The sequence below is a fragment of the Arvicanthis niloticus genome, chromosome 7, assembly GCF_011762505.2.
Source record: "Arvicanthis niloticus isolate mArvNil1 chromosome 7, mArvNil1.pat.X, whole genome shotgun sequence".
Classification (NCBI taxonomy): Eukaryota; Metazoa; Chordata; class Mammalia; order Rodentia; family Muridae; genus Arvicanthis; species Arvicanthis niloticus.
This window is the reverse complement of record NC_047664.1, coordinates 77,931,924-77,946,391: the sequence shown is the minus strand read 5'-3', so window position 1 is coordinate 77,946,391 and position 14,468 is coordinate 77,931,924. Positions and strand designations below refer to the sequence as shown.

The following is a 14,468-nucleotide window of genomic DNA, read 5'->3' as shown; positions in this document are numbered from 1 at the left end:
AGGGGATCTAATGTTCTCTTCTGACCCCTCCCCCCACACACACACACACACAACAGTCACACATGTGCTATGCATGCATACGTGCAGGTAAAGCACTGGACTTGGAGAAAATAAGACTTGGAGAAAAGTTCTAAAATAAAACATAGAAAGATTTAGCTAAAGTAGCGCTCTTGCCTAGCGCACTGGAATCGCTAGGTTCAATCTCCATTATAGCTAACCCTGAAAAGCATCTATCAGAACCGAAGCTAACAGGATCAGGAGAAGTGTTGAGTTTCTCGGACACACGTTCTCCCCTTCTGAATCCGGCAGACGGACTCACTGCGGAACGACGCTCTGGGACTTTCTAAATTAACTCAGAAAAGGCTACACATCGTTTGCACCGAGGACGAGTTCTGAGAAGGCAGGAAAGCTGCTGGTAGAGACGCAGCCTATAGGTGATTAATTGATACACTCAGTACACTCAGGCTCCTTCTCTACCGCCCGGTGTCTGCAGCTTCAAACAATTAGGGTGCTGCTGAGTTTGGCTCAGTGGTATCGCTTTTACAGAAGGCAGGAGTTCGCTTCCCGGTACCCGTGTTGCACGGTTCACAACTCCCTATAACTCCAGAGGGTCCAACATACTCTTCTGGCCTCCAAAGGCGCCTGTACCCATGTGCACATACCCCACCACACATGAACACATAGTTTAAAATAAATTTTTTTAAAAAAAAGCAAATTGCATCTGGCTTAACATATATTTCGACCTCCCTTCTTATCTTTTATTCCCTGAACAGTGCAAAACAATTGTGCTTTTATTATTTTTATCTTTGGTGTGTGTTTGTATTTTTTTTTTTTTTTTTTTTTTTACGGAGTTTTATGTAGCCCAGGCTGGCCTCAGACTTGCCATGTAGCAGAGGCTGGCTGTGAATCCCTGATTCTTATTCCTCTACCACCCGAGTGGTTAGTTTTGGTTATCTGAGACTTGGCTCAGGTAGCCCAGGTACTTTTCTGTTTTTTGTCTGTTTTTGAGACAGGGTCTCACTGGGACATGTTATGTAGACCAGGCTGGCTGCCTTTGCCTACCGGGATTACATTTGCTTGGCACCATGCCCACCCCCCCCAACTCCCCTTTTTTGAGAAGGTATATGTAGTCCAGGCTAGCTCTTTGAAAACAAAGCTTGACAAGGTTAGGGTCCATCTGGCTGATGGACTTGGGATGTGAACTGTACCTCCAGAATTCCATTCCTCTCTCCTCTTTCCTAAGGAATCACCAGGGAGGTGTGTGTGTGTCTGTGGTGATCCCTCCCTTACATCTCCCTGGTTGCTAGCGTTGTGGAAGGACTCCAGCCATTGATCAGTTAGAGGTTTGCATCAGTACTAGCTCTCTGACCACATGGAAATCACCTGCAAGGAGACTTTCCAAAGCAGCTGAGAGCAATGAAGCTCAGGCCTGTGACTGGAAAGGTGGGGTATCCTTAGCTAAATCTCCATGGGACAAGATGAAGCTGGCAGGTGAAGGAATCCATTCCAAGACAAATTTTGGTACTACATTAAAGACTGGAAAGTAATTTTCCTTGTAATTTGGACAGTGAAAATTAGCTTAAGGACAGTCAAGAACCTGCAGGAAGGCGGCCATTGAGACCCTTCCTCCTCTTCTCTGCCAGGTTCAGGTCTGGAAAAGAGCTATCTTTTTTTTTTGCAACCTCCCTCAGCCTTGTTCTCTGCTGGAAATGTCAACATTGGAGAAAAAGCATTTACCTAGAGACCAGGGCTTCAAGTGGGAGGAGCGATGGTTTTCAGAAGTACAAGAATTCAACTAAAACTCCAGCATTGCTCAAGAGGTAAGGGGTTTTCTTCTTTTTAATTTTTGTTTTCACTTTTATTTTATGTGCATGGGTGTTTTGCCTGCGTATAGACCTGGTGCCCCAACAGCTGCATGAGAACATCAGATGCCCTGGGATTAGAGTTACAAACTCTTGAAAGCCACCATGTGGGTCCTGGGAATTGAACCCAGATCCTCTGGAAGAGCAGCCAGTGCTCTTAAACAACAATCTAAGTCTCCAGTCTCTTGTTGCTTAGATGTTTTCATGTGTACCTATGAGTATATATGCATGTATGTGTGAGCACTGTTTGTATGCCCAGCACCACAGAAGCCAGAAGAAGGCCACAGTTTCCCTGAAGTGGAGTTTTAGATGGTTGTGGGCTCCCTTATGGGTGCTGGCAACCAGACCCAAGGCATCCCTTCCCTCTGAGGGACCAACCACATGATGGTATAGTATAGAATAGAGTTTATTCAGGGCTGGGGAGGGCAGTTAAGAGGGTAGTAGAGGCAGAGAGAGGGAGAGAGTAGAGGAGAAGAATAAAGGCTGGCCACAGGGAGAGAGGGGGAGAGGGCAAGAGAGCAGGAGGGAGGGGGAGGGGGAGAGAGGGAGGGGAGAGGAGGGGGAGAGGGAGAGGGAAAGGGGGAGGAGGAGAGAGGGAAGGGGAGGGGGAGAGAGGGAGGGGAGGGGGAAGGGGAGAGAGAGAGAGGAGGGGGAGGGGTGAGAGAGAGAGGAGGGGGCAAGCAGCCCCTTTTATAGTGGGCCAGGCCTACCTGGCTATTGCCAGGTAACTGTGGGGGTGGAGTTTAGACAGAATGCTAACACCTTTGCTGCCCCTAGTGTAGGGATTACAGGTATGAACGTCTCACCTGGCCTGTTTTAATTTTTTGCTTTTTAAATGTGCATTGCTGTTTTGCCTGCATGAGGGCGTCAGATCTTAAGAGTTACAGTTATGAGCTGCCATGTGGGTGCTGGGAATGGAACCCGATTCTCTGAAAGAACATTCAGGGCTCTTTAACCAGTGAGCCATCTAGCCAGCCCCCTAATCTCAGCACTTGGGAGGCAGAGGCAGGTGGATCACTGTTAAGTTTGAAGCCAGTCTGGTGTATATATTGAGTTCCAGACTGACCATGGCTACACAGTGAGACCTGGTCTCAAAAACAAAAAAAAAAGCAAGCAAACAGATAAATAACATTTTAAAGAGAAACACACTGACAAACAAGCCCTGGCACCAGTCTTCTGGGTTGCCGCTGTCTCCTGTTGAATTACTTCTGCCCTTCCCCCACACCTACTTTAAGTACTACAGTGAAAAAGCCTCTCTCTCTCTCTCTCTCTCTCTCTCTCTCTCTCTCTCTCTCTCTCTCTCTCTCTCTCTCTCTCTCTCTCTCTCTCTCTCTCTCTCTCTCTCTCCAGCATCTGCATTGCCTTCCTCTTGGGGTTCGGGCTTTGTAGCCTCTAAGGTGTCTTTCTTCCCTGTTCCCTCCCTTCACTCACGCCCCGCCCCTCCCCCTCCCCCATGTATTTCCCTTTCCTTGGGAGTCAGCTGGACACAGTAACTTCTAACGGATAGAACAGGGCAGAAGTGACAGATGCCAGCAACTTCCGTAATTCAGATCCAAAAGGAGTCTGTGGTACCTGCTTGGCTTTCTCTCTTAGCCTTCACTGTGGGGGAATCAGCTACCATTGTGAGCACGCCTGTAGAGAGGTCTTCCTGGTAAGAGCTGGTATCTCCAGGATGCCTACAGGCAAAAACAAAGTCTACCGGATCTTCTCTCAGTTTGAGCATTCGGATAGCTAGAAGTCGAACTGACCCATAATTGCTCCCCACCCCCACTTAAAAAAAAAAAAGTTTTCTCTATGTAGACCAGACCAGTTTTGACCTCAGATCCTCCTGCCTCTGCCTCCTGAGTACTGGAATTACAGTCATTCAGCCTCTACACCTGGCCCCTAATTGCTGTTTTGAAGGACACACTCTGATCCATAAAACCCTGAGAAACTGGTGGGAACACATTTCAGAGAGACATTTGTGCCTTCCCTTTGGCTATGTGACTATGGAAACAATGGCCCCCACGAAAGAGGAATTTCTCCTAGAGCTTGTTGCTCAGAGAAGGAAAAGCCCGGGGCCCTTGTGTTTTTTTTTTTTTTTTTTTTTTTTTTTTTTTTTTTTTTTTTTTTTTTTTTTTTTTTTCTTCGAGACAGGGTTTCTCTGTGTAGCCCTGGCTGTCCTGGAACTCACTCTGTAGACCAGGCTGGCCTCGAACTCAGAAATCCGCGATTAAAGGATAAAGGCGTGCGCCACCACCACCCAGCTTGGCCCTTGTGTTCTATAAAAAAGAAAGAAAGAACCAGGAATGTGTTTGCAGAGGTATGGTATGGTGGGGGGGGGGGGAAGGGGGGTGCCTCAGTGGGCCCAAGCTGAGACAGCCCTTCCCCCTGAAGTACTAACCATAACATGGAAATAGTATGGAATAGAGTTTATTTAGGGCATGGGGAGGGGAATTAAGGGGGGAGTGGAGACAGAGAAAGGCAGAGAGAGAAAGAGAGAGAGAGAGAGAGAGAGAGAGAGAGAGAGAGAGAAGAGGAGTAGAGGGCGGTTGTGAACATGTGGAGAGAGAGGGGGAGAGAAATGAGGAGAGAAGGAACAGAGAGGGAAGAGGGTTGGACAGCAAGAGAGAGAGAGAGGAGGGAGCAAGCAGCACCTTTTATGCTGAGTCAGGCACACCTGGCTGTTGCCAGGTAACTGTGAGGTGGAGCCAAGAAGGAATGCTAACAGCCCTGGGACAGTCAGAAGGGGAGCTTGTCTCAGTATTGACAACTTATTAAACCACCTGGTAGGACAGAGGAGGGTTCAGACAGTGATGGCGGGCAGGCTTAGACCTTGACTGGGGCTACTTAGGTATGCATGCCCATATGTCAGGAGTCCAGGAGACGTGGTCACTGTACCTCTTTATTGTCCTTCTCATTTTGGCCACATAGAGTAAACCTCCCCCTTTTGCTCTTCTGGATCACCTTTTCTCTTTAATTTGGTCATTGAGAATGGGAGTCCAAGCCTGGCTTGGTATGGTGGCCACTGATGTGCACATCCAAGACAGTCAGGGAGACTTTGGGGATGGGGGTAGGAAAGAAAAATGCCGTTAAATGTGGGGCATTTCGTGTGCATGTCTTTAATTAAAATGCATTGCGCTTAGGAGGCACAGGTAGGTGTGTATCTCTGTGAGTTTGAGGCTAGCTAGCCTCGTCTACATAGTGAGTTTTAGGACAACCAGAGGTACATAGTGAGACCCTGTCTCACCCCTCCCCTCAAAAAATGAGAGAGAGAGAGAGAGAGAGAGAGAGAGAGAGAGAGAGAGAGAGTCTCAAGGACAAGTAAGTGGTACCCAAAAGCCTGGACTGTCCCTCGGGCTAATTAATTAATTAATTAATTAGAGACTGGCTCTCAAACAGCCCAGATTGACCTCCTACTTCTTATCTGTCCTCGAATTCCTAATCAATTGCTCAAGTGTTGTGAACTCAAACATTGTTTTCAATGAATCAGTATGAATAGGTATGAATTCACAAATCTATTTATGGGAGTAGAGAGAAAAATGTGTCTTCATTAGGCCTGGGTGTGCCCCTTGGAGACCAATTGTGAAAGATCAGACATGCTTTGCGGTAAGGCCAACACTTGGCTGGGCTTCCTGGTGCCAGGGAGCAGGAGCCAGGTTTTTGTTGATGGTGGGATTTGGGTGGGAGGTCTGCTCTGAGGCGGAGTATCATGTGTTACATGAGTTGTGGCAGTGGCGACAAGGAACTTAAGAAAGAAGCAGGAGCCTGGGGGGAAGCCTCACACCTGTAATCCTAGCAGGTCCTAGGCTGAGGCAAGCAGATTGCTTTTGACCCAGTCTGGTCTTTATTTTATGTGTGTGAACGTTTTGTTTGACCATGTGCGCACCATGTTCATGCAGTACCCCAAGGAGGGCAGAAGAGGGCGCTGGTTCCATAGAACGAGAATTGAGTGCTAGGACTCAAACCTAGATCCTCTCCAAGAATGGCTAGGCAGAAAGCGGACTTCAGTTGGGGAGCAAAGCCATGGCAACCTTGAGGAACGCCACGTGGCAGACATCACCCTTTCTGCTTCTGGGAACACGTTCGCTGCTGGCTCATCGTCCTGAGTCACTTAGGCTAAGAATTAAAGCCACCAATGGCAGACTAGGTAAAAGATGGCACTGTGTATCTGTGGAGTTGCAGGAAACTGCAGCCCCGGGCTGAGGCTTTGGAGATCTCTCCCCTAAGTTGGACCCAGCGTGGCTACTTAAGATTCTCCACACAGACTCGGGTGCCTGTCTTGGGTGTTCTTCCCATAACAGGAGTAAGTACCAGATTAAGGCAACGATCTCTTATCAACTTGTGTCTTGACTCTGACAACCATTCAGTTTTGCTTCATCTTGACCAGGATTTCTGCAAATACTGATTGTTGTGACCTCATAGCACATAGGTGCTACAGGTGTGGTTATTTCTGAGAATTTTGACCTATACATGGAACAATTTAGTAACGGAGAAATAAAGAATGCTTAAGCGTACTTTTGAGGAAGACTGGAGCCCACGGCGGTGCATTTTTCCCTGAATTGTGCCTCCCAAGGATGCATGCTACTGTTTTCTCTCGCAGCTCCTCAGAGGAACGAAGGTCCCTCAGCAGCAAGACTGTCATCCTTGACACTCAAGGCTGTGTCCTATTTATTTCTGGAGCTGCCACACCACAGATGCTCAGCAAACACACATATATATTTAGGAGGGAAGAAACTGGCCATTTCCTGAGTTGATTTTTCTCACATGCCTTCTCAGTGTAAACTTTCTAGACTCCCCACTGTGAAATCAAATCAGTGTCCGAGGAGTGATGCTTCTTGTTCCGTGTTCTCTAGCTTGCTTCTGCCATAGGCCCTAGCTAGTGTGTGTGTGTGTGTGTGTGAGAGAGAGAGAGAGAGAGAGAGAGAGAGAGAGAGAGAGAGAGAATTAGACAAACACACACACACAGAGGTTCCACTTCGCTGCCCCCCCCCCCCATTATGAAACTCGCTTCCAGCTTCCATCGTTGTGGCACCGTCCACACTTCCTAGGTATCTTCTTGAATTAAAAGCAGCTGGAATCTCTTAGTCTCTTGGCTTTGCTGATACAAACAGAGCTCTCACCTCAAAGGGAATAAGGAATAGTTTATTCTGGAGCTACAGCCTCAGGGAACAGGGAAGGATTCAGGTAGCCCTAAACACCATGTTCTGGGGAAAGGGTTTTATGAAATTTTTATAGTGACAGAACAGAGGAAAGCCAGAAATCAATGATATTTGATACATGGTGGAAAAGATCCGGTATGCCAGCTACTGCAAAGCAAGGATGTCATCACTATGGGTTTCAGATGCTGAGGACATGCTTAGCTTTGGGGTTGGTGGAATCTAGTGGTCTATTTGGTCAATATATTCTTTAACTTTGCAACACAACACAGAGACTACCAAAGGTCCCGTTAAATCTGGCAGAGGCTTTGTCTATACTGTGAATCTCCATATAATGAACTATGACCCAGCTTGTGTATAAACCAATAGAAAGCCTGATTTAGAAGTAAAATCTCGCAGGTCGGTGGTGGCGCACGCCTTTAATCCCAGCACTTGGGAGGCAGAGGCAGGTGGATTTCTGAGGTCGAGGCCAGCCTGGTCTACAGAGTGAGTTCCAGGACAGCTAAGGCTATACAGAGAAACCCTGTCTGGAAAAACCAAAATAAATAAATAAATAAATAAAATAAAATAAAATAAAAAAGAAGTAAAATGTCATGTCAAATAGCTGACTTAGCCAATCATACAGCAGCTCCAGTCAACCACAGGGTGTGTTGATCATGCCCCACAGTTACACTGTGTTAGCAACACACATTTTCTGTCCACAGATACTCCTTGCCTGCAACCTGGTCGGTCGTCTTAGTTACTTTTCTACTGTTACTAAACATCATAACTGTGATGGTTTGTATATGCTCGGCCCACCCCAGGGAGTGGTACTGTTAGTAGGTGTGACCTTGTTAAAGTAGGTGTGGCCTTGTAGTTATGGGCTTTAATACCCTTGTCCTAGCTGCCTAGGAGCCAGTATTCTGCTAGCAGCCTTCAGATGAAGATGTAAAACTCTCAGCTCCTCCTGCACCATGCCTGCCTGGATGCTGCCATGTTCCTGCCTGACAGACTGAACCTCTAAACCTATAAGCCAGCTCTAATTAAATATTGTCATTACAATGCCTTGGCCTCATGACTTGGTGATAGTGTCTGTTCACAGCAGTAAAACCCTAAGACAATGATAATGGACTAAATCTCTGAACCTGTAAGCAGCCTCAATTAAATGTTGTCCTTATAAGAGTTGCCTTGGTCATGGTGTCTGTTAACAGCAGTAAAACCCTAACTAAGACAATGACCAAGACAACTTATGAAAGAAAGCATTTAAATTGGAACTTATAGTTCCAGAGGGTTGGAATCCATTTTTATCATGGCAGGGGGCATAGCAGCAAGGCAGACTGGCATGGCACTGGGGAAGTAGCTGACAGCTTACTTTTCTTTTCTTTCTTTTATTTATTTATTTTTTTTAGATTTATTTATTCATTTTATGTGAGTACAATGTAGCTGTCTTCAGACACATCAGATCCCATTACAGATGGTTGTGAGCCACCATGTGGTTGCTGGGAATTGAACTCAGGACCTCTGGAAGAGCAGTCAGTGCTCTTAACCTCTGAGCCATCTCTCCAGCCCCAGCAGCTTACTTTTCAACCCTCAAACAAGGCAGAAAGAGAGAGAGAGAGAGAGAGAGAGAGAGAGAGAGAGAGTTAACTAGGAATAAGTGGGTTTTAGAAACCTTAAAACCCCACCCCCAGTGACATACCTCCTCCAACAAAAGCACACCCTCTGGTTCTTCCCAAACAGTTCCATTGATTGGGGACAAAGCATTCAAAGATGTGAGCCTATGGTGGCCATTTTTACTCAAGCCGCCACTGGTCGTGTGTGGCTCTCTCAGGTGAATCTTTACTAGCTTCATTCAACTCTGTTGAACATGGTTGTCCAGAGAGTCATTTGTTTTATGGTACTAGGGATAGAATAAGGACCTTGCCGAAGAGGAGGCAGCTCTCCCTCCCTTTTTTTGAAACAGGGTCTCACTTTGTGGCCCTAGTTGGATTGGAACTCGATATGCAAAGCAGGCTGGCCTTGAACTCACAGAGATCTGCCTCTCTCTGCCCCCTGAGTGCTGGGATTAATAGCCTGTGTCACTAGGGGCAACGGGTAGTTAATCTCACGTCCTAAACACAGAATCTTCTTGCTTAAAGTGTGGGCCACCTTGACCATTAGAGCCATTACTATTGAGAGGACTTCAAAAAGCTGAATTTTGGAGTCCAGCATGGTAGCACATGCCTGTAAAGTCAGGAGACTTTAGAGCCTGTAAATGCCTACCCATCTGTTGGGAGCCGACTTTAAGCAGAAAGCGGCTAGAAAGCGGCTAGAAAGTGGCTAGAAAGCAGCTATCAACTTTACAGCCATCTGGAGCCATATACCCTGATGAGAGACTTGTTTTTCAACAGCCTACAACAGCTGAAGCACACTCTGATAAGTATCTTGTTTATCCCACATCGCTTGTTTTGCTGTTTAGTGACCCCAGCTGCATAGTGCACGTGGTAAAATGTTTTCACCTGTGTTCTCCTGCTTGTGCTTATAAATACCCAGGATTTCCTTGTAAGGGTGTGGTGTAGTAGTAGTAGGTGTGGTGGTGGTAGTCAGTAGGAGGTGTGAATATAGTCTGTGGGAGACAGTAAAGGAGACTTGACTACAGATCCTCTGGCTTGTCTCTATTTTTCGTGTCTCTTCCCCTTCTTCCCCCCACTCTCTCTCTTGCTAAACCCTGACCTGCAGAACAGAGCGGGTCGTTACACCCATCTCAAAAAAAAAAAAAAAGCAAGTTACACCCATCTCAAAAAAAAAAAAAAAAGCAAACAAACAACTAAAGACAAAAACTAATCAAACAAATAAAAATTATTTTTTTAAACTATTGAATTGAATAACAATGTCTGTTTCACAGGTTACTGTGGAGACAATAGGAAAACATTGTAACTTGAAACAGTACTGTATATATATAATATATACATATATTATATATTATATACATATATATATTATATATAATATATATGGGTTTTAGCAACTGACTTCCACTAGAGGGCAGTAGACATCACTAAATACAGCTTTAACCTGCTTGCTTTCTGTAAATGACTTGAAGTCTTAGTTCTGTAATCAGTCTGAAATGTGACTAGAGTTCAAGTATTATTTTAAAAAGTGAACTACTTGCTTGGGTTTCAAAATATTTTATTTACTGCATTTGTTTATTATTTATTTATTTATTTACTTTGTGTGTTTGTGTGTGTGTGTGTTCCTGTGGGTGAACAGCAAGTGCCATTACCCTCTGAGCCTTCTAGCCAACCTAGGAATACTTCTGTGTGATATGAGCTATAAAATGAATTTTTTCAGGTCTGGAGAGATGGCTCAGTTATAGATGGTTGTGGTTTGAACTCAGGATCTCTGGAAGAGGTCCAGTGATCTTAAACACTGAGCCGTCTCACCAGCCCCTAAATAAATATTTTTTAAAAAGATTATTTTGACCTAAGTATGATGGCACATGCTTACAATTCTAACACTCAAGAGGCTGAGGCAGCTGGGCTGGAGAGATGGCTGAGAGGTTAACGGCACCGACTTCTCTTCCAAGGCAGGGAAATCAGAAATTCAAGGTCATCTGGGCTGAACCTTATCCTAATAAAGGAAAACCCATGTACCATCCAAGCAGAACCGGATACAGATGAAGGCAGTCTTCATTGAGATCAATCATTTTGATCCTATGATGTAACAGGGCAAAGGTTTCTCCATCTTGCCTCAGCTGAAGGCATCTTTAGTTTGTACCCACTGCCCTGAGAAGTCCCATGGGGAGAGCCAGCTAATGGTGTGTTCTTGGATCATTAAACTGCTCGCTTGCTTTCCCCCTGCAACTGCCAACAAAGCTGTAGTTTTCTGTGTTCTTGTCTTTAACTTTTTCCTGTACTATGCATTCAGGGCTGCTCTGTGATCATTGCTTTGCTCCAGGCAGGCCCAGGCTCGCTTAATGCAACTCTCAAGTCAAGCTTTGGTCATGCTGAGTGGTCTTTGGGTCTCTACCTTGTAACAGTGAAGGGCCTAGTCAGTAAGTGACCTAAATACCCTTGTTTGGAGAGGTAATTATGTGTTGTTCATTCAGTCAGAGGACTGATCAGTCACTGTCACCTTCTTTACTCTCTCTCCTCATCTGCTTAACCTATTCTGTAAGAGTTGATTAAGTTACTTCATTTTCTTGGTCCCAGGCTACATGAATAGTTTATAAGCTTCCATGGTCCTTCAACCTTACTGTCTGTGGAGAGCTAACTCCATTCAGTCTTACTCCCTCTTCCAAAGAGGAATCTCAAACTGCCAAATAATGACAGAGCCCCAACTGGACATCTCTTGTCAGCAGATGAAACTTGCAGTACTGCAATTGTGTTACATCTAGTTGAGCTGTTGGCCAAAGGGGCCAACTAACAATCTAGGGAATGTAACCCAAACAATGTAGGCTGTGGCCAAGACTATATATAGGTTGCCCTATACAAACTGAAAGCAAGGCCTCATTGTTGAAGACAATACCTACGCATCTATTGAGAACTGAGAAATCTAGCTGGTGCCTATATTAAGCCTTCATCCCTATGTGCTAGCATCCTTGGTACAGGAAGGTAAACACCAACTCAGCCAGCCATAGACCCTTCGACCTACAGTGATGTTCTGCCTGCAAGATATGCCATTGCAATGGTGGTGCCAAACTTGTGGAAGTAACCAACCAGTATCTGATTTGACCTAAGGCCCACTCCACAAAATGGAACCCATATCTGACACTGCTTGGGTGACCAAGAACCTGAGACTAGATAGCCTAGGGACCTGAGGTAAAACCAAATACTACTGTTCTTAAAAATAAAATAAAATAACTCCTGATGACATTCTGTTATACCCAGCCATCATCAGAGAAGCTTCCTCTACCAGCAGACAGAAACAAATAATACAGAGACCCGCAGCCAGACATTATGCTGAGAGACCTTGGAATGCTTATCACAGAATGGGATGGGATATGTCCATCAAAGCCCTCCCCTCAGGGCTCAGGGAACTCTGAGGAAGAGGAGGCAGAAAGTAGCCTTGATTCATGTCCCAAAAACTTACCCAAAGCACGATCCCAGAGAAAGCAGTCCCAGAATTGAGGTTGCCCAGGTTGCCATCACTGCCCACACAGTAGAGGGCAGGGGCTCTGTTATCCAAGCCACAGAACTTGGTGCTCGAGGACAATCCCATGCTGTCAGGCTGACACCATGTTAGCAAGCAGTCTGAAGGCCGCTGCAACAGAGATGCATTCATCCTTTTTTTTTTTTTTTTTTTTAAGATTTATTTCTTTTACACTTCAGACACTCCAGAAGAGGGTATCAGATCCCATGGTTGTGAGCCATCATGTGGTTGCTGGGAATTGAACTCAGGACTTCTGGAAAAAGCAGTCAAGGATCTTAACCACTGAGCCATCTCTCCAGCCCGCATTCATCCTTTCAAAGCTCGAATTCGACACTGCCCAGCCAACAACTGCTCACACAAAGCTGTGATCAGCTATATCCCCAGCCACACTGCCCAGAAGATAAGGATTAATCTCTTGGACTTTCTTCCTGGTCTGGGAGACAATAAAAGCACCCACTGTGGTGCTTTTATCAGTTGCAACAAGGACTCCACGGTGAAATTTGAAGGTCAGGGTGGTGGTCCCAGGAAGCACTTGGATCTGTAGCACCTACACCCCAGCGGGGCGTGGCCAGGCTCAGTTTATCATTGGGATTTCCCAGACCCAGGCCCAACAGACTCATGTGACTGTTGAGTTAAAAAAACACAAAAAAAAAAACAAAAAAACTTTGCATCAGCTGCTCCATCTCATTGGTTAGCGTTGCATCTAGTAAGGGCCATCTGTTTTCTAATAAGAGGAAAAAACCCGAACTGTTTTTAATAGAAGAAAAACAAACAAACAAACAAACAAAAACAAAAAAACAAAACCCAAAACTTCAAAGTTTGTAGTGAGTTAAAACGTCCTTCAACATAATTATAGGTCATATTCATTTTCATATTGTAAAATGCTAGTTAATCTGTTGAACATTTTAAAAACCTGGATTCCTTTTTAGAATTTTGTTGGGGGCTGACTTTTAGCAAAAAGCGGCTATCAGCTTTGCAGCCATCTTAGCCATCTTGAGCCATATACCCTGACATGAGGCTTGGATTACAATAGCCTACAACAGCTGAGATTAAAGGTGTGTGAGATTAAAGGTGTGTGAGATTAAAGGTGTGTGAGATTAAAGGTGTGTGAGATTAAAGGTGTGTGAGATTAAAGGTGTGTGACTTAAGAGTATGATTTAGAAGTATAGAGATCAGAGTTAGAGACAAGACTTAAGGGCATGATTAAAGGTGTAACTTAGAGGCGTGGCTTAGAAGTAAGACACATAAAAGGCAGAGACAGAACATGTTGATCAGAATCAGACTGAGATCAGAGAATCAGACACATCAGACATTAGGGAGAAGACACTTGGCTCCAGACAGCATCAGACACAGCAGACAGAGGAGACAGAGAAGGAGACACTTAGAGGAAGAGAGACTGAAGAATAAACGGGATTGAATCACACCCTGTCTGGTCTCCATTCTTCGAGTCTGCCCTCACCCTCGCTCTTGCTGAACCCCGACCCGCGGACCCGAGCGGCAGCTTGGGCTGAGATACAGTGGCCGCCCAAACGTGGGTCGGCCCGGACCTCAACATTTTGCCTGGGCTGCAACATTATTTTGGCTGCCCCAACGTGGGGCTAGTGTGGACCCCAACAGAATTTCATATATGAGTACTGTATTTACATAATTTTTCCCTTTCTCTCCTTCCTCCCACTCTTCCCATCCCCCCATACTTTTCAAATACATCTTATTATTTAATTATTGTTCATATATGTATGTATATATGTATACATGTATAAGTATATATGTATATACAAATACTGATAAAGTGTTTTGAGTTAAAAAAAAGAAAAGGAGAAAGAGAAAAGGCGGGTGTGGGTGTGGGACTCATTATGTCCAATCAGGTCAGTGGTTTTTACTTTTTAATTTATAGTGATGTTAAACTCTACTTTTTTGTTTGTTTGCTTTGTTTTTGAGATATGGTTTCTCTGTGTAGCTCTGGCTGTGGTGGAACTCGCTCTGCAAACCAGGCTGGCCTCCAACTAGGAGATCTGCTTGCCTCTGCCTCCTGAATGCTAGGATTAAAGGCATGAGCCACCACCACCTGGCTAAATTATACTCCTTGTGTTTGTATATCTACAAAAAAGATGACATGGAGAAATAAGAAAATGACCTCAGAAAATTATACCTCGTTCCCTACATCTCATTTCACATTTAATCCCGAGTACTCATACTGAGTTCCTTACATAGATTAGATATTGCTGGTCTGTTCAGTATTGTCTAGGCTAGACATGACAGCCATGTCTCATCTAGTCACTTACCCAGCACCTAGCGTCTCTGAAACTCAGAAGACTAATTCCCTTCCAGGCATAATTACTCCTTTCTCAGAGTGAGCACA

The 14,468-nt window shown here is 45.1% G+C and overlaps 1 protein-coding gene across 2 annotated transcripts in view; it reads left to right on the top strand.

Moving 5' to 3' along the window:
• Positions 1-211: 211 nt before the first annotated feature.
• The window catches only part of Spink2 (serine peptidase inhibitor Kazal type 2), a 32,257-nt gene continuing 18,000 nt past the window's right edge, over positions 212-14,468 (top strand). Inside the window, exons 1-2 of one of the 2 annotated variants that reach the window (XM_076937736.1) lie at positions 212-434; positions 1,692-1,820. In XM_076937736.1, coding sequence (XP_076793851.1) covers positions 1,769-1,820 — 52 coding nt within the window. In that variant the 5' untranslated portion in view covers positions 212-434; positions 1,692-1,768. Of the gene's footprint in view, positions 435-1,643; positions 1,821-14,468 lie in introns of both variants that reach the window. The other variant, XM_076937735.1, reaches the window with a different exon arrangement.